The sequence below is a fragment of the Miniopterus natalensis genome, chromosome 11 (assembly GCF_054644295.1).
Source record: "Miniopterus natalensis isolate mMinNat1 chromosome 11, mMinNat1.hap1, whole genome shotgun sequence".
NCBI lineage: Eukaryota > Metazoa > Chordata > Mammalia > Chiroptera > Miniopteridae > Miniopterus > Miniopterus natalensis.
The window spans coordinates 54,356,389-54,375,852 of record NC_142091.1 but is presented as its reverse complement, the minus strand read 5'-3'; the positions used below and the strand labels follow the sequence as shown (position 1 = coordinate 54,375,852).

At 36.2% G+C, this 19,464-nt stretch overlaps 1 protein-coding gene across 9 annotated transcripts in view; it reads right to left on the bottom strand.

The window, feature by feature from the left end:
* GAS2 (growth arrest specific 2) overlaps positions 1 to 19,464 on the bottom strand; it is a 133,877-nt gene that overhangs the window by 59,052 nt on the left and 55,361 nt on the right. For all 9 annotated transcript variants that reach the window (XM_087821787.1, XM_087821788.1, XM_087821789.1 and 6 more), the window contains exons 4-5: positions 13,245 to 13,386; positions 1,373 to 1,436 (exon numbers count right to left, since the gene is read on the bottom strand). In XM_087821787.1, coding sequence (XP_087677913.1) covers positions 1,373 to 1,436; positions 13,245 to 13,386 — 206 coding nt within the window. The remainder of the gene's footprint in view (positions 1 to 1,372; positions 1,437 to 13,244; positions 13,387 to 19,464) is intronic.

The following is a 19,464-nucleotide window of genomic DNA, read 5'->3' as shown; positions in this document are numbered from 1 at the left end:
TTTTGTCTCATTCCCTCACACAACCCGAGAAGGTGGCAATACAGGAAGGGAATGGGGTCCTAAGTAAGAGCCCGACTCCACGAGTTTGAGCTGTGCCTGAGAGTGGGGACCTGAGTGGACCGAAGACTAGGGGACCGTCTCCAGAAGCCTTCACACAATATCTGGGAATAGTGTGGAAGGCACAGAGGAACCTCCAGATGTCTCAAATTGATCTTTTCACTACTTGTTGAGTGAAGCATCGGTCATATTTAATTTGAAAAAATTTTTAATTAACACAATCTTTCTTGTACCCAGTTATTATGGTAAAGTAAAATGCATACTTGATATAGAACTTGTTAAGATAACATTGACTATGATGTTTTAAAGAACTCGGGGTTATTTCTTTTGATTATAGGTGAATTTTTTTTTATTGGATCAAATAAAGATCTATTAATTGGCAGGAAGTTTTCTACCCATTGCTGTAATTTGCTAATGTGCACACCTTGTATTTTCTTTTCTTTGATTTTCTTTATAAATTTTTCCTTGCGAATTTGCACTTGGAGCTAGCTCATGCTTTATTTTATTGGTTCATCTGATCTCAGCTCTGAAAGTATACCCAGATCTGGATGAGAAAACATCTAATTTATTCTGAATTTTAATTTTGCATTAAGATTTCTTCAAAGATTTAAATTCTCATTTCTAGTTTTGGGGGCTTCATAGAACTGTCAGAGCCCTGCTTGATGGTCTGCAAGGTACTAAAGAAGACATGAAATAAAGTCAGCTTAGTTAATAAAGTCCCTTCCCCTGCCTATTGAAGTATAATTATTATTTCTACAATTGCTTCTTATTTGTTTTTGGCCAGAAGACAAAGATTCCAAAGATGTCTCTACATAAGAATAGTAATATTCTATGTCTTTCTCTACTCAAAATATGGACAATAATTTAAAAATGATTCCTCTACCCTGAATTAGAAATGAAAAAAGCTGAGAGATGAGATAAATGTTGAATGGGGAAAAATGAGGAAAAAGGGAACAAAAGAGGAGATTAAACATGAGTAAAGAATAAAGAGGAAGAGAGGGGTGAGGGGTTAAGCAGAGAAAGCAAAGGATACAGACCTTCCAATAAGGAGAGTAACTGTCACATAAAACTTTATGTACAAGACCCTCCCCCACTCCCCAAGAAGGGGTGGCCTTGACAAGAGATCACGATGTTAAGAACGCTGGTGGCATGCTTTTAGTTTGAACAACTGCCCTTGAGATGTTGGTACTGATGGCATTTTAAGGAATAGTTTCTCAACCGCTTCAACATCAGCAATAAAAAGTCACCAAGCGTCTTAGATGCTTGGACGCTGAGGTGGCCCATGTCCTGACACAGCAGCAGTAGTCTGACCTACCTGGCTGCAATCCGGCCCAGCTCTAGCAAACAGAGACACACTTCTCTGGGTTGCTTGTGGAGAACTGAAAGACAAGACAGAGGTGGACACCTTTACAAGAGAAGGGACTGGAAAGCAGCTCAGTGGTGAACACACTTGCCATTGACCCCTCATCTCTCCTGCTCCCAGTCTCCATTCTAACATTCCACAAAAACAGCCTGCCCCCCAGACGACTTCACTTTACTAAAGATTCAAAGTAGTTTTCAAAACTCTTTGTCCAACCTGCCTCCCCAAGGCCATTAGTCTCAGGAAATCTCAATCTGAATAAATTTTTACCCCAAAATTATTTTCTTCAATTAGCTAATTTTAGTAAGTCAATATTGGAAACATAGGTGGCAATAATTATGACATAAATAGTTGATAGATATTTTTAAACATACAGCACACAGAAGACTATGGAACAAAGACTGGCCTTTTAAGAATCCTGAGTTTACCTTCACTGGTGTTTTTTGGCAGAAATAATGCAATGAATCAGAATAAAATTTACACACCACAGTACATTCTTATCCTTTAAACAAAGATGTCACATGAGACCCTGAAATGTAATGTTTTTTCCTAATCAAATCTGATTAAGTGATAATTTAGAAAGAAACACTTTCAACTGACTGGATTTTGTAAATATACACCAATATATACCAACAGCCAGCTTTGCTCATAAAATGAGCAAATTAGAAGACTATTATTTGCATTGATATTTTTATTCTAATATAATCTGATTACTTAATAAATCTTTACCAATTGTTTGGACACATTCAGCAATGTTGACAAATCATACTTGCATTTGTTGAGCCTACCTGAGGAATATGTACTGCTGATATTACTCTCTTTTCAAAGCATTATTATATAATTTTTAAGTGTTATTTTATACAATACCTAATAAAGACAACAGATACTAGAAAAAAAACATTGCATTACATTTACACATTTAATATCCTGATTAAAAATATATTAGCTTATTGATAAACTTTAAGAAAAATCATAATATTTATTCTTAAACATAGAATTTTATAATTCAATATCCCAGCATTATTCCATTCCTTTAATTTAAACATCTAATTCCTTCTTTACACAGATTAAGGTAGTGGCAGGATTTGGTCCATGGACACCAGAATGGAATTTGTTGGGAGAGTGTGATGATTAGAAAAATACTCTTACTTGGATTCAGTATATGATTTCACTTAGGTTTAAATAGACAGGAATTTTTATCTTTCTAAAATGTCACCTTTAAAGCTTCTAATCCTATCAGCAATGTTCATTAAAACAGAATCAATTATGGAATTTCCGAATTATAGAATATCTCCAATCTTGGTAATACAAATTTTAGTTTCAACTGACCCTTGGTAACACCCTAATTGGGGAAGCCTAAAATTACTTTTAATTAAAGGGGATTAAAGTAAAGATACTTAATACCTCCAGTGTCAAATGCACCATTAGTTGTCTCTGGCTAGAAGGATACAAACTTCACAACTTTTGCTATATTAAATCAACTGTAGCTCAGTGTAACTGGCGGACTATCATATCACATAGGCATCCATTTCAAACAAAGAACAATAACAAACATCACAAAACAGAAGCAAACAAATGGAAATCAACCTTCCTGTCTAAATAGCCAATTTCTTTTTATTTGAGCTTTTACTGAAAATTCTGTCCACAGAACCAAATAACAAACAGGAGTTTTGAATGGAGGGGGGAAAAAACAAACAAAAACCAAAACATGAAACTGAGAAGAATTTTAAGGTCCTGCCTGATAAATGCCCTCATTTTCAGTGAAGGAAAGCAAGTGGTTAAAGCACCAGGGCACCAGGATCTATCGATACAATCTCATGCATTTCTTGATGAAAACAGTGTCAAAATATAAAAAATTTGGGTGGACCAACCAAATTGCGTCAATGTGTAGTCAATAAGCAACTATAAAAAGTAACATCTGATTCCTTAGCCAATTTGTTGTACATATTGTGAGGACTATATAAGCAACCGGAAGTCAACATAAATTTTATGGAAAATAATCATTCTGAAAAAAAACAAAAATGTGAGTAATGTATGAAGACCATGTGATATGTAGGGTGCATCACTATTGTGTATTTCTTTGCTTCCTCAATAGAACTATCAATTTAAAACAGCCTTTGTATGCCCAAACTCAGATGTCAGATCTACCACGAATGCGTTAGAAATTTAGTTTTGCAAACTGAAAAGTAATTGGATGATTCTTCCTTTATATCCTTAACAGAACCAGCCTATAAAATTTAAGATAAAGAAACCTTTTCCTCAGCATCATTTCTTAGGAAAATGCTAACAGAAAGATAATGTTTTACTTCCCAGTATTTTGGGAATATTATCTTTTATAAAGCAATAAAATTGCTTCAAAACACACCTACAATATTGTCTAACATGTTAATGACTTTCTAAATATTAGGCGTATCATGCCTGGCCCGTAACAGCCAAACAAAATCAATATTTGATGACTAATAAGCAATAAATAAGATAAATCTGTAGAGGTGCATAACTTAGCATAGTTCCTAGAACAACGTAAGTATATCTCATAATATCGAAGATGTTGTAAGTTATGTGGTAATGATAGTGACTGTGACAGTGAATTAACTGATAACAATTAAAATCTTACCTGGCATTTTTAGAAAAGGCAAAATATAAATTATGTAAATGTTTATTTAATTGTATAAACAAACACTCTTACCTTATTGCTATAAAATTAACTTCAAAGCTTTTTAGTAGTATCTACATTATAGCTAAGATATGACTGGTTTTGCACCAAGGCAAGTTCTAACCTAAACGTCATAGACGGAGTGTCGTGGCTGCGGGAAAGTGCGAGCTCCAACATTTATTAGTTGTGCTATTTGGGGAGGTCATTCTATAAAATCTCAGCTTTCTGAGGGGAAAAATATTGTTTACCACACAATCTTTTTGTGAAGATTACACAAAATAATATTTATTGTTTTTCTTGGCACAGTGTGTGGCACATAGGAAAGATTTGTCCAAGGTTAGTTTTCTTTATTGGTTTTTTTTCAGTGTTATAAATTGTTTATTTGAAGATTACCTTCATTTGGCATAGTCAAAATTAATTCACTTTTTTTTCCTATAAGCTTATAGGGGAAAAAAAGTGTTAGTCACTATATTAAGCAATGGAAGAAACTTCATAATTTAAAAAAAAAAACATTACTATTGGTATATTTGTAAAATTTAGAGTGGTCCTATTATATTTGAATATTTTATCATTTTTATTATATCAGAGATAGTAAATTCTAAATTTAATCAAATTTCAAGTTAAATAAGTCAATTTGGCCAGTATATATAGACAGGTATGAAGCAGATATTCTATAGCTATTATGATTTTGAGCTAAGAATAAAGTTTAAGTAACAATTACCTTACGACATGTCATTTTGTAAAATGCCAAACATCTTACTATTAATTTCCCTCTGTCCCTGAGAATAAAATAATTTAGAAGAGTCTATTTTCAAGAAATTGTCATAATTGATTATGTGTTGCATATTTTAGGAGATTAAATAACTAAATGCAAGTCTTTGTCAGGATTAGAAAGGCACTTGAACTAAAGCCTTTGTATTGAGTCATATGTCCTACTGATTTTAAACACATTTACTGATTAGTCTTTTCAAAACTATAAAGAACCTTCTACTTTTACTGAAGTTTACAGTAGGAGACATTTTTTCACTTTACCACTGTAACATTAACATGGCCTTTCACACTGAGTTAAGGGCAGAAGAGGGGATCACTACTGTTTTCTTTCCTTTGAACAAATTCTCTTTAAAACAAATAAAAAGCTCCCTAGTCAATGGTGATTATTTTGCAAAAGGTTTTATCAACGGAGGCTTCTTTTTAAATAATCAGAACCATTTCAAAGCAAAGTATAATGTGGGACACCTCAGGGGAAAGTAACACAGATCCCTATTCAAAAATATGTGGCAAGAGACTCAATCTTATAACCTAGATTCTATAAAAATCTCATGGGCATCAAATGTCAAATAGAAAGCTGCTAGCTCCAGGAATAGAAAACGAGCCCTTCCGCTAAAGCAAGGGGCAGACTTTCAATGTCACAGCATCTGTGAAGATAAAATGCATCGGACCAGCAATGTATAGTTTAGCTGAATATATTAAGTTTCAAAAGATGAGCAAAGAAATGAAAATCTGTCTTGTCCACTTAGTTTCTACGGACAACAGATGTGTTGCTCTTGAAGGAAACTGGTTTTTAGGATTTATATTTAGGAAGGAAACATAAAATTTATGGTTTTGGCTGAATATAGTTTAATTGTGGAAACATGATCAGTTAGTGGCTGCTCGCCTCGCCAGAGCAGAGCACAGGTTCTAATATTTAGGAAGAGTGCTGCAGTTGACGGTACATAACCGGGAGCCGGGGTGGGCTCTAGCGCAGGCTAATTTCCTCCCCCCAAACAGGTGTCCTGGCTTCCTTACGAAGTGAGGTTATGGCCCGGCCGGCCGTGGCTCAGCAGTTGAGCGTCGGCCTAGGATCCAGGTAAATCGGGGTTCGATTCCCGGTCAGGGCTCAGGCCCGGGCTGTGGGTTGCAGCCGATCAATGACTCTCTCATCACTGATGTTTCTCTCTCTCTCCCTCTTCTTTCCTCTCTCTGAAATCAATAAAGATGTGTTTTTTTTAAAAAAAAGAAGTAAGGTTATGGCTGAGAGCACTTGGCATATGGGAAGCACTCAACACCTTACTCCCTTGCAACTTGAGTGTGGGCCACAGACCAACAGCCTGGCCATCAGCTGGGACCTTGACAGAAATGCAAATAATCAGGTCCCCTCCCAGGCTCACTGACCAGAATCGACACTGACATAAGCTCTCCAGAGGCTGAGTGCGCACATCCCAGTTAAGCAGCACTGTTTAAACAACGCTGTGACAATCCGAGAAATGTCCGCTATAACGCCCCTATCTATGGGGCAGGCAGAAGTAGGTTTACAGGCGTGAGTACCCAGAACACCAGAGTTTATTTATTTATTTTTTTAATATGCTTTTACTGATTTCAGAGAAGAAGGGAGGGAGGGGGAGGGAGAGAAACATCGATGAGGAGAGTCATGGATCGCCGCCTCCTGCGCGCCCCCTGCTGGGGACCGAGCCCGCAACCCGGGCCTGTGCCCTGACCGGGAACCGAACCCCCATCGCCTGGATCCTAGGCCGACGCTCAACCGCTGAGCCACCCCGGCCGGGCGAGACTTTATTCTTGTATTTTTATTTATGTTTGCATTATCCATTTTTTCCATATGAGCAACTCTAAGCCGACTTTTGCCCGCCCCTGTATTTCGTTACAACTACTCGAGAGTGTCTTGACACATGAAACATGCTCTAAAAATGTTGGGGGGCGCAGTGGCGAGGGGGGCGGGGCATGGCAAAGGGAAAAGAACCCAGGCCCTCAATTAGTGTAACAGGCATCATGAGCGCTTTCCTCCCGCCGGGATCCACGGGCACAAAAGGCGCCCCTATGAAGGGAAAGGAGCGTAAGGAGCTGCTGGGGCGCGGACGCCCTGAGGGCAAAGGCGGGCCCAGCGGCCGCACAGCTGGAGAGGCTGGGAGCCGGGGACACGGCCAAGGACGCAGGGCCCGCAGGCGCCCGCGCTCGGGCTCGGGGTGTGCGTCCAGCTTTCTCACAACCACTGTTCACACTGCGAACAGAACACCGCAGCCATGTACACTGCGCGCGCGGTGCAGTTCATTCCCAATGAATGGGAACCGCACACAATAAAGTGCAGTTAATTGCCTCTGCCATTAAATTGAGAATGTTGGGGCACAAGTCGTGCCCCTTTTTTCTCCAGCACCCAGGCCTTATGTTAATTTAGTGGATCAGGGCGCTACCATTCAGAACAGCAGCACGAGGCAAGGGTCTTTTCTATTTTGTTTGTATTTTATTTCTCCTTTTACTTGAAATAATCATATGAACTTCTAAAATTAACTCAAAGCATAACTTTCTATAACACAGGGGCATGACCTTTGGAGGTAACGGTGCTGAATTAACATCCCAGCTGGGCCACGGAGAAGCGGGGTGAGATCCAGTTCTCTAGGTCCCAGCATTCTCGCTTGTAAAGTGATGGTTTTGGGGAGAGTAGAAATGGTAGCCCATGTACACGGATTAGCTCTCAGTACTGAGCATATAGCTTTTATTATTAAATACTGTACAGCAAAAACTTTAACCTGGAAAAGTCAGAATGCTGTCTACTGTCCTAATTCAACCCTGACTCTGTCAAGTCCTGATCCACCTATGGTTCCGAGGGGACATTCGGTCCCTTCAATCATTCCATACTGTTCTCACTTAGGTTTTATTCTGGCGGAGGGCAGGTGGCTAAATTTGTAAAGAATTTCTGAGTTCAAAAGTAAAAAGTGAGTTGGGATGCTAATAAAGTGTGTACTTTATAAACACAGGTGTTAAAAAAAGCATAAAATAAATAGTTCTTGGGAAAAAATAAAGTGAATATAAATAACACAGAACTGAATGGGTTTCCTGCAATTGTTATCCCACATTAATACTCATAAAAGTAACGTAGCTTTTTCTTGCAGAAATACTCTTATAGTCCTCAAAATAGACAACAACAGAAAAGATGATTTATCAAACGCTAGGAGGCAGGCATAGATTCTTCTCCTGATGCAACGACAGGTGACATTAAAGTATAAAATGGCAAACAGTGTTTAACAGTCCATACACAAACCTTTTTACTTTTATACAGCAACATCACAGCAATACTGCAGGGAGATCAGTGCCTGACCCATGTTCAACAGGACAAAGGGCTTTGTAAAACTGCACATCAGAGTCATGCATCAAAAGAAGACAGTGCCACACAACAAACAGGAACACAGCAAATAAAAGTGCAAAGCAAATCACACACACTGGCATGCTAGCACAGCAGATAGCAAACCCTTTTCTCGCTGAGTAGATTCTTTCTCAGAGTAATAGACGAAGAATAGTCACTGGCCTCCAAATCCTACAATCATCCAATAACATTATGATATTGACACAATTACAGAAAGAAAAAAACTGCATTTTTAAAGAATTTCCTCCCATCCTTTCCCCCCACCCCCATCTCCCAGCTCACCAGAATGCATACAAATAATGCAAAATAAGTCTCTAGGGAAAAAATTAAACTAATGTGACAACTTCTAATTAGTGTGCTAAAGTAAATTATAGAAAATAAATACCCCACACAAGAATATGACTAATTTAACTAGTTTCTTACTTAAAATATCTTAGGAAAAATTCATATATTTGCATTAATTTTAGGACTTAAAACATAACCTTTTAAGATTGAAAATAAATAGTAAATTTCTGGTCTTAATTTAAGTAATAAAAACGAGCCATATAAAAATATTCAGCATTATTTTAGAAATGGTAAAGTATTTAACCTTTGAAAATTTGTTATATTTACTGTTAGGGAGAATAATGATTAATACAGTTTAAGAACTTTTACATCTCTGCCAAACTGAAAACAGAAAATGCTTTCATACCTAGAGCCTTCTAAACACTTTATTTTCCTTTACAATTAGAAGTAAAGTTCATTTCTTTTAAAACAATTATTGGGGGAAATATTTTATTTTTAGACTGATAGACCGCATACTTATAAATGCAAGAAAACATTCATGTTCATTTTTTTTAACCTAAAGTGCAATCCTAAATATATTTAACTAATCCAATGAAACCAATTTATTAATAAATCAGAGACATGAAAAATAAAATACCCTCCAGTCACTTATATGTCAGCATGATTTGAATAATTGGGGTTGTAGGTGAGCATTACATATAAAATCTTAAGGTTAAAGTATGCTCCACAGGACAGACAAAGATTTATGTCATCTGTGCCCATAGTATAAAATTCTACAATCACTTGAAACCGCAATAATGCAAAAGAGCCCTTATAATACACTGATGTATAAATTGTTATGTCCATAATACTTCTCTGTGCAAATTGGTTCACACTGTATCTTAACATAAAATTAACTGTTCATGTTTCAGATTCTATGCTATACCCGTTTACTGTCTAGTTTGTTCATAGATTAAAATGATATAATTTATAACCCAACTACTGTTTATCTTTCTTTCAAATTCTAAATATATTTTCTTATTACTTACTAGATATAAATGTGTGACTTTATGTTCCAGAGTACATTACAAATTTCATATATCCTTAAATTCTCAAAGATATTATCTTTGGTTGGTATCTCTGGATGACTGTAACTTGTTTAAGCTATCACCAAATGTCACAGATTCAGTTCATTTTCATATTTTTTTTACTATTATAAAATGTTTTAGTGGATACTCTCATGCCTATCTCTACTTATTTCCTTTGGATCCACTTTTAGAAGTAGAACAATCTGATAAGAGGATATGAACACATCTCAGGTCTCTGATAGATGTCAAATTACCCTCTAAAGAAAACATCAATTCCCAGTTTTCTCCAGTAATATATAGAATATCCTATTTTCCTACATACTCAACACTAAACATACAATTTTCTTAATTTCTGCTAATTTCTCATAGTTCTTAACTGCATTTACCTTATTACTAATGTGTCAGGCACTTTTCTATCTTTACTGGATTTCTATGTCTTTGAATGGGCTGTTCATGACCTCTGTCCATTTTTCTATTGGCCTGTTTTGGAAATGCTTCAGCATAGTAATGAACTTATGATCTAAGAACTGACATTTCACCGAGGAAACTTCATCGAGAATGTCCTAGAAAATACACTGCAGGTTATGCTCTGTATGCGGTTGCGTCGTGTGGCACAGAAAGTTATCTGCCAAGAGCCCCAAAGCCAAGGAGCAGGAGAGAAGCGTATGGAACAAGCTGCTCCCCGCATTCCGGGCCCCCTGGCGCCCTCCCCACCCACCGAGAGTTCTTGTCATTAGCTGCTGTGGAAATAGAACAGATTGAATGAGCGGTGAATCAAGATCCTCTCACAAATGACCGTACAAAAAGCCCTGCACCAGAGGGGAGCGTATCAGTTGCCACGAAGATAAGAGCGCTTTATGCAGGCAAAGACCTCGGAGCAGCCAAACACAGAAGCCTCTTGATACACGCTCAGGACAGTGATCTACTTTATCAGCCCCGCCAACAGATTTTCCCCCTTCATCGGGGCATCTTTTCATTTTATTTGCTATTCAAAACGCTGGGGCACAAAGGATGCTCTTCATCTTGTGTGCTACTGAAATGAAATCTTGAGGTAGAAAAAAAGGAAAAAAATCCTTGCCCTAAATTCCCTTTCAAAAGTGAAGTGTGAAAAGACATCGAGCAGAGTACACAGTGTGATTGTTGCAGGAAAGTCAATTCTGCAAGTAGAGCTCAAGCCATCGGCAGGGCCCCACCACTTCCTCACCTACAGAGACTAATAAGAAAAATCCAAGGAGAAAGGTCCGCTGGGGAAGCGGAACCTCTCATGGTCCGGCCTCTGGATTATCACTGACGCCTGTGGGCGCAGCTGCTGCTCCCCCCAATAATCCTCAAGTCAGTGCTGTAATATTGGCTCCCTCCTTCCAGCTCCCAGGGGACTGGTAAACATCACTTCGTGTCCTGCTCTGAGCAGCAGAAATTTCAAATTTATCTTTTCATTAAGCAGCAGACTAGAATGCCTACTTGCTTTAATTTGTTACTTAGATTAAAAATTATTTTCAAATTTTTATAGTCTTGAAAGCTTGGTCTCATTAAACTTTCATGGATATGTAAACGCATTTTAAATTGCAAGGTATAAGCTAAGTTGTAATATAGAAGATAATAAAAATCAAGATATTTTACCAAAATATGTGATAAATATTATAGTTAAATTCTCATCAACTTTCTTCTTATAAAGTCTTTTTGTTTTCAAACAGGAAGAACTAGGCCATCTCAAAATTCTCCTTGACTTAATTTTATATGCTGCAGAATAAGTATTTATATACCACAACCATTATTACATACGTCACTTCAGCCTTTATTGTTTCAAGGTAAAAATGTATTACTTATGATCTGAATAGGGTTTTAAGAAGCCACCAAGGTGAGCAATATGCATTCAATTCTCATTAGGAACGTGGGCTATAGTGACATTTACTCCAGAGAAATTTTACTACTACATTGACTCCTCTTGGATTCCAACTAAATGTTTTATTAGTCCCAGTAACAGAAGAACTCAGGGACAATGAAAATATTGAGACAAGATCACACTGACATTCATAGTCAGTAATCCACTAGGCCTATAGCCATCACTGGAAAATGCTTCTTTAATGAAAACCTGCACAATGAACAAATTAATAAACACTAAAGCACTTTCCCCACGTGTCCGTTTTTAGGAATGTGGGGCCCTTTCACAATCGTCATGATGTTATTTGTCCACACGTGATTATATAGCTATATACAAGCTGGGGCAAAGGTAGGTTTACAGTTGTAAGTCCGGGAAGCACAGAGTTTATTCTTATGTTTATTAATTATTGCATTATTTTCCATATGGACAATTGTAAACCTACTTTTGCCCCACCCTGTATATTAATGAATATTTACTAGATCTTTCAAGAATATTTTTTCACAAATAATTCCTCCACACTCCCTTCTTATAATCCTCCACTTACAGAGTTTCCTATTAACCTAAAAGTTAAAATCTATCTGTAAAATTAACACTAGACTTCAAAAGAGGTATATACATACAGGTACATCTTCCACCAAATTTGTTTTACTTTAACATGAGGAAATGGTAAGCACAGCCAAAGCCCATTCATATTATGAACATTCAAGGAGCACACTATTCAACATTGTATGCTCTTGTGCAATTATTCTGATTTATTTTTTTTCAGGTATAGAATGTTCTCCTAGTCTAAATTCATATATTTTCTTCTCTGCTGAGATACTTCTCAGAAGCTTGATGACAATCTTTTCCAAATCACACCAATTCCTCTTAGTACAAATATAAATTTCCTTAAGCACAAAAAATGAGGAAGATTAGGGCCGTTTCCCTCGATTTCCTAGGTTCAACTGGGGAATACTGCTTTGCAAGCCCTGGGGCACAGGGTGTTCTGACTGTTTGGAAGGCAATTTGTATACCTGTTCTCTCTGAGGGATGCTTAGCTTACTTTGATGTTAATATTTGGTATTATGTGATTTTGTGAATTGACTTTTTAAAGCCGCAGGCAAAAGAATGATAGCTTTTCCCCCTCTAGATGTCTCCTTTCTTCACTCAATTCTATTTCCTGTGTAATGTTGAAACACCAAAAATATGTTTCGTCCCAAGAAAATGCAAAAGCTCACTCTATGGTCTGGAAGTGGTTTTGGCAAAATTCAATCATAAAACAAAACAAGACCAAAGAAAACACAATTATCTGAGTAGGCCTGGGCACTAAGGTATCTGTGTCTTATTTCATTATCTTTAATTACTCCAATCTCCTACTTGCTTGACTGATTTTTAACTCACTAAAATAGATAAGTAAATTAACACACTTCAGCTTCACAGAGAGATCTTACGGGAAAAGATGTTTTCATACCTTTGTAGAAGTGAAAAGACAATAGTGTTCTCATGGCTGGGACATATGTAGCTACCACCTTTCTAGTGCAGGTGGTAAAATTGAACCCTGTGTTTTCCAAATATCCCCCAGTTTTGCACTGTATTTTCTTGATTTCATATTGGAAATAATTGTGCTATTTATGTTCCTGTTCTTGACGAGACAACCAATAGTAAGAGGACTTGCATTTTACTACCTTCAAAAACTCATTTACAACAAACCATGAATTTTTTTAAAGCTAACCTGTGAAATGGCATCACACAAAAAGGTTAGTTTTGATAGTCATACTGACAAATACTTTGAATATTTTATCAGTTAAAATTCTGAAGCAAATACATACCCAAACCTTCCGATTCAAATAAACATGTTTCATCTACCCCTAAATCTCGGCACCAGGATAAGAAGTTTGCTGTATTGTCTCGGGCAAAAAAGGAGCCCGGGGGTGCACTGGCTTTGCATGGAATCTTCTTCAAGGGCAGATTCTGAAAAACAAAGAAATCACACTCTGGAGGCATTCTGGCAAAGTCATCACAGCGACATATTAAATATACATTTATGTTTTCAGCAAAATGCTTTGGGATGACCTCATGTCAATAAATAGTTTACTAAAGAACTATAGAAAAGGAAGTGAAATGTAAATGCAACTTAGCTGGCAGTAAGAGACTATAAAAATCTGTGCCTGCACACATGCTTTTCAGTATCTCATGGTCAATATACATAAATCCCTACCCTGGCTCAGATGGCCTCTTTCCTTTCTCTTCTATTACTTTTTGGGCTTTTCTGCCATCAGTATTTCTCACAAAGTATCTATAAATGTATTTCTCATTTGTGAAAAAACAATGAAACACAAATATAGTACATGAATATATATGATATATAACATATCTGCATTCTTATGTGCATACGTATACACACTATAAAAATTACACAAGAACTATAAAGTTAAAAACAGAGCAGCGGAATTATTTAATATCACAAGTCTTCATCACCAATACCAAGAAAATAAGTATGAAAAATCTTTTAACAGTAACATTCTACCATCTTTCTTCTAGACTGTTTCCTTTTAAATAGAATATTGTTGTATAATATAAAAATCATTCTGGTTGGATTTCTGCTATCTGACCTTGAAACATATTACTTACATTCTGCACCATTTCTCTTCTGGGATAAAAATAAAATGCTTAAGATAAGGAAGGGTGGGAACCTCTACAGACTTTTCCATTGAGAGTCTCTCATAATTTTAGCCAGGAAATCTTCCTTGGCACCATACCAAATGTTATAAAGAGTTGTGCGGGTGTTTTGTGTTTTGATTTTTTTCTTCAATAGAATATAACCAGTTTCCATGGCATTCCATGAAGTCATACAGCGCGACTCTATGTGAAAGACTGAGCCATGAATGTGGATGATTTGAGCTTCATAGAGCTTTGCCTCAAAGAGAAAAAAGGTCAAGAGAAGCACTTTGTGACTTAAATTCAAAGATAGAATGTTTCCTCTACTCACTGTGAACCAGTAAATATAACACAAATGTTGTTGATTGTTGAGCCCATATACGAGGATGGTTATAAAAAATGAAACAGTGGCCCATTAGTGGACTGGTGAAGTCCTGCTAACATCAAACCACTACACTTCTGCACGAGCAGGGCTGTCATGACTAGACAACTAGAACACTCAGCTAAAGGCTGTGTTCATCCAGCTCTTTGCTGCTGACTGAATTTGATTTAGGGAAGATATTTTGTATGAATATACAAATATCTATACAGATATATACTTTAGGTGTTATAGATATTTATATAAATAAAAAATGGGGTAACCTCTACAGCAATACCCCTTTAACCACTTTGGTTAAGTAATGGTTTTCAGAAAAATACTTTTCTATATGAATTGTGAAAACAATCAGAAATAGCATAGAATAATATATTCTTCATAAAATGCTCACAAACACCAATTAGTATTTATTAAAATTAAAACACATATATCCTTAAACCTAGCAATCTACTTTAAAAATATATCCTACAGATATAATAGCATTACTGCTTAAAATATATTTATATTTGTTGCAACAGTGACTGAAGAAAAAACTGAAATTAGAATACATGAAGGGAGGGCTGGTGGAATAAAACATAGTATACGAATACAATAGAACTCCATGTAATCATTTAAAAAGACTAAGACAAACATATATGTACTAAACCATAAAGATGTTCATTATGCTCTTAAGCAGAAACAATAATTTGCAAACAGATATAAGTATTTATAAATCTCGCAATTATATTTTGTGGTATGTGTGTACATATACACCCAATATAGATGGACATACATGAAGTTAAATTGCATATAAATATGTTACAAGTATGAATATTGTATTTCTTTATATAATGTTAATTTGGGAAAACTCAAGAAGGACATGCACCAAAACAACAGCAATTATATTTGAGGAACGTGATTGATGTAGAGGGGATCATTTACTCTCACTTTACAGAATTCCAAAGTAAATCGCAGGATTTTGAGTGACTTTGCAATATTTTCCGATTAAATAGTCAAAATAAGTAAACTTTGTCAGCCGAAACATAAAAATATTGCATTTGCTGAAACAAAGTCTCCAAGCGGCGCCTATAAACCTTTGATATGGTGACTACAGTGAAGATCATGTTTAAGAACATAAGTAGATCCAAACACTGAGCCATTTTCAGATCTACCACCACTGTCCCTGGGTAGAGAAAAAATAACTTGTGAAACCACTTGAAAGGGATAAATGGACCTATAACCTAGGAGCTATAAAAGATCTGACATAGCCAAGGGCATCTAAAGGACATGAGCAGCAAGATTTGTATGGCCAAAAGGAATGCAATATCTGTGCTGCACGAAAGAAGCTGGAGACTGATTTGATGCTTAATCTATCAAGGGACACATTTTGAGAGAATACCCACAAGCAACAAGCCCTCTCCCAACCTGCTCAGACTAGTCTTAAGAAATTACAAGGACAAGCACTGAGTATATAAATAAAAAATAGCATTTCTTCCCAACCTATAGGCCTGGGGTCCTTACAAAGTCCTCTACATATCACATACCAGGATCTACATATTTATTTACAATTCATTCATACCAAAAGACATGAAAGTTACCTTAGGACAAATAAAAATAAAGCTGGCTATTGATCCTTCACAACTTGGGAATTCTGAGTGCAGAGAAATTCATCAGTAACACTGATCTAACAGCTTGGCCTTTAAGTGATTTATGGAGTATTTGTTTTTGTTCTGGAGCTGTTAGATTTAGTGCTTCCCTGTCAGCTGAAGACTAGACACTGTAAACAGTGTGAAAGCAAGTTTCCAATCTTCATCCAGATGAAATTTTTTGAGTAAAATTTTTTAAAAGTCATCCTCATTAGTCCAAATGACTAATGAGCCTTTACACAGTGCTTATAAAGGTCATCACATACACCAGGAGAAGGACCTCTGCTCATTCGCTGAGAGCAGTAGTACACAGCTTGTAGGATTCAATATTCTTCCTGACTGCACACCAACCCAAAGGCAAAGGGTCAAGGGTCTTCCCAGGGTTGAAGTGCCATTTATAATTACGAGTCTAAGGACAGAAGTCTGATTTCACTTGAATTGAAGATCAAACGATTCAATAATACCAGCACTCCATACCTTTGGAACTTAAAAATACTTATAAAGTTCTGAAAACCTTAGCTATTATATCTTCTAGTTCTGTGATTTTAAAAAATTGTTAATTTCTCTAGGTTCTCATGAAAATCCTGAAAAAGGCCAGCTCTGTCTGAATCTCTTCTTTAATATCAGTAAATAAAAAGATAAATAAACTGAAATGTTGAATAAAATCAACTTTTACCTTGCCAAGGAAATCTTGAAGAGGTTCAGAACAGAGAATGGCCCTGGGTAATTAGGGAAGTATATACTTGAATAGCTGCAAACTGATCACAGCTATGGGGAGGAATATTCAGATCTAAAGAACTAGGCATTCACTGGAGAAGCTCTACACATAGCTCATCTGATATATCTTCCATATTAGTTTTCCCTTTACTGCTCAACTCTCCAATGAACTCCTGCAGTATTTAAGTTATATACCATCTTTATTTATTTATCCATATTAACTTTTCCAGGCAGTGCTGTTATATATTATGTCCTCAAAACCTGATTGATGAATGAGTGAATGAAAGGTTAGACTGGACCCCTCAAACTAGATCATAATCAATGTGATAACAGGAGCAAAGACTGTATTAGAGATTTCACATTCCCAAGGGATATGTTTCTAGGGCATTCAAAATTCACTAAATTCATAGTACAATTACACATAAAATGCTTCCCATAAATTAAGAAATGCATAACTGAAACGTGTAAGTAACACCTGTTTTTGAAAGTTACTGACACAGGGTGATGAGTGGAGAACAGCTGCCAAGCTGAACTGAGGCTGGGTGGAAATCAGGCTCACTTCTCACTAGCAAGGATCATGCTACTGTGCTCCAGCTTCCATGGTGTGGAATTCAGTATTTGTCTTGGCAAAATGAGAAATGATTTCCAGTAAACCATTGGGATCACGTGCAGTAGTCAATAGGATGCACATTTACTTTTCTGTGGCCCCTAAAATACTAACAGATTGGACGATTAACACACAAGAAAATGGTTCGAATGCGAAAAACGCCCTCCACATTCCCTCAGGCAACAACCAATAGGTTGCAATAAAAAGAAAAATTTAAATTTACTTTGAAAGGCTTTTAATTCAATCCATTACCATTTAGGCACTTGCTAGGGCTTTGGAGTCCAATTACCTACATTCAAACTCAGCTATGTCACCTTCTTGCAATGATACTTTGGGGCAAATTATTTAATGTTTCTGTGCCTCAGTCTCCTCTTCTGTTCAATGAACACAGAAAATAATGCATTTCATTGGCTATGCGTATATGAGTGTGGATTAAATAATATAAGGCAAGTGTAGAAGTATAAATAAAGGCTCTTTATTATCATTGTCATTAATGCAAGTAAAAATATACTAAATTGCCTATAATTTCCTTTTCTCATATTTTTTTACAAACATTTCATTTTTTCTTATGGATACAAAAGCTCAGAAAAAGTTTGGCAAACAATTTACTTCCATCTTCACACTAAACTTGAATCTCACCTTTAGAATAGTTTTCCAATAAAACTTTCTGTGATAATGATAATGTTCTATATCTACACTACCCATTATATTAACATGTGGAGATTGAGCTCTTGAACTGTGGTGAGTGTTACTGGAAACTAATTTTTCAATTTTATTTTACTTTACTCAATTTAAATTTAAATAGACACATGTGGTTGTGGCTCTCACATTAGATAGCACATTCATTCTTAATAGGGAAAGTAAAGCCATTATTTGAAGGTGAAGAGAGTCCAATAGTTTAGGAGTTGACTACTTTCCCTCTAACTAATGTCATCCCCAGGTCTTTCAACTCCCCTCAAATCCAACAGTCCCCTTCATATAGCTACTGAGATACACAACTGTGTTGGTCATTTACAAGGAGTTTAATCATATGCTGCAGAGTTCAACATGCGGGTGTCTTAGTTACGGTGCCATGGGTATTATAGCTTCAAAACAGCAGTAGTGACTCATTCAATTTATAAAACTTATAATAATCTACTCCTAGAGAACTAGGATCTTATTTGTCATTCTACCGCCACAGTGCCAAATACAGTGCTTTACACATAAGCAGCACTGACTTATTATTTTCTGAATCATATGGTGGGTGGAGTAGGGGGAATTAACATTATGGGGACCTACAAAACTTTCTCTCATAGATTTCCTATTTAATTCTCAAGCAAATGGTGCCATGAATCACCTACCATGAGTTATGTAGGTATAGTATCTCTCTTTTCCAATAATATCTCCATTTTTCCATGAAAATAATGAACTCATACACAGTTAAAAATCAAATAATTGAGTCTCTTATACCCATACACTTCTAATTGTTCTACGGCAGCTCACCAACGCCTTCAATTTAACATATTTCAGCATTTGATTGATTGATTTTCTCAGTTTTTTTGTCCAGGTAACATTAAAATAATTATATATTCTCTTCCACCTATTCAAACTAGAAAAAAATGAAGAGGATGGCATATTTACTTCTCCATATGCAGTAAGCTGAAAATTTAATACTAGTAGTTTAATCCATTCTTCACAAAAGTTTGAAGCAAACTACTCTCCTTGATTTGTAGTTATTTCAGATCTAAAACAGAACAGCTATATAAAAGGAGATATGGAAAATGCTAAGAACTAATATATTTCCTTTTCCAAAGGGCACACAGAATATACTGTTCAAAAACACAGTCAATAAAGTCACATTTTCCATGATGGAATCAATGTTTCCATCCCCTTGTTATTTTTAGTTTTGCTATATAATTTATTGAAAGAAAATTCAATAAAATTATTTCATTGAATATTCACAACATCAAGATATCTAAATATAACTACTAAGTGACCTTAGAAAGGATGGAAATATATTCTTTAAGATCAAAATTATTAAAATTAAAAGCAGGGGGAAAATCCTTCCTGGTACCATCAACTTCTCC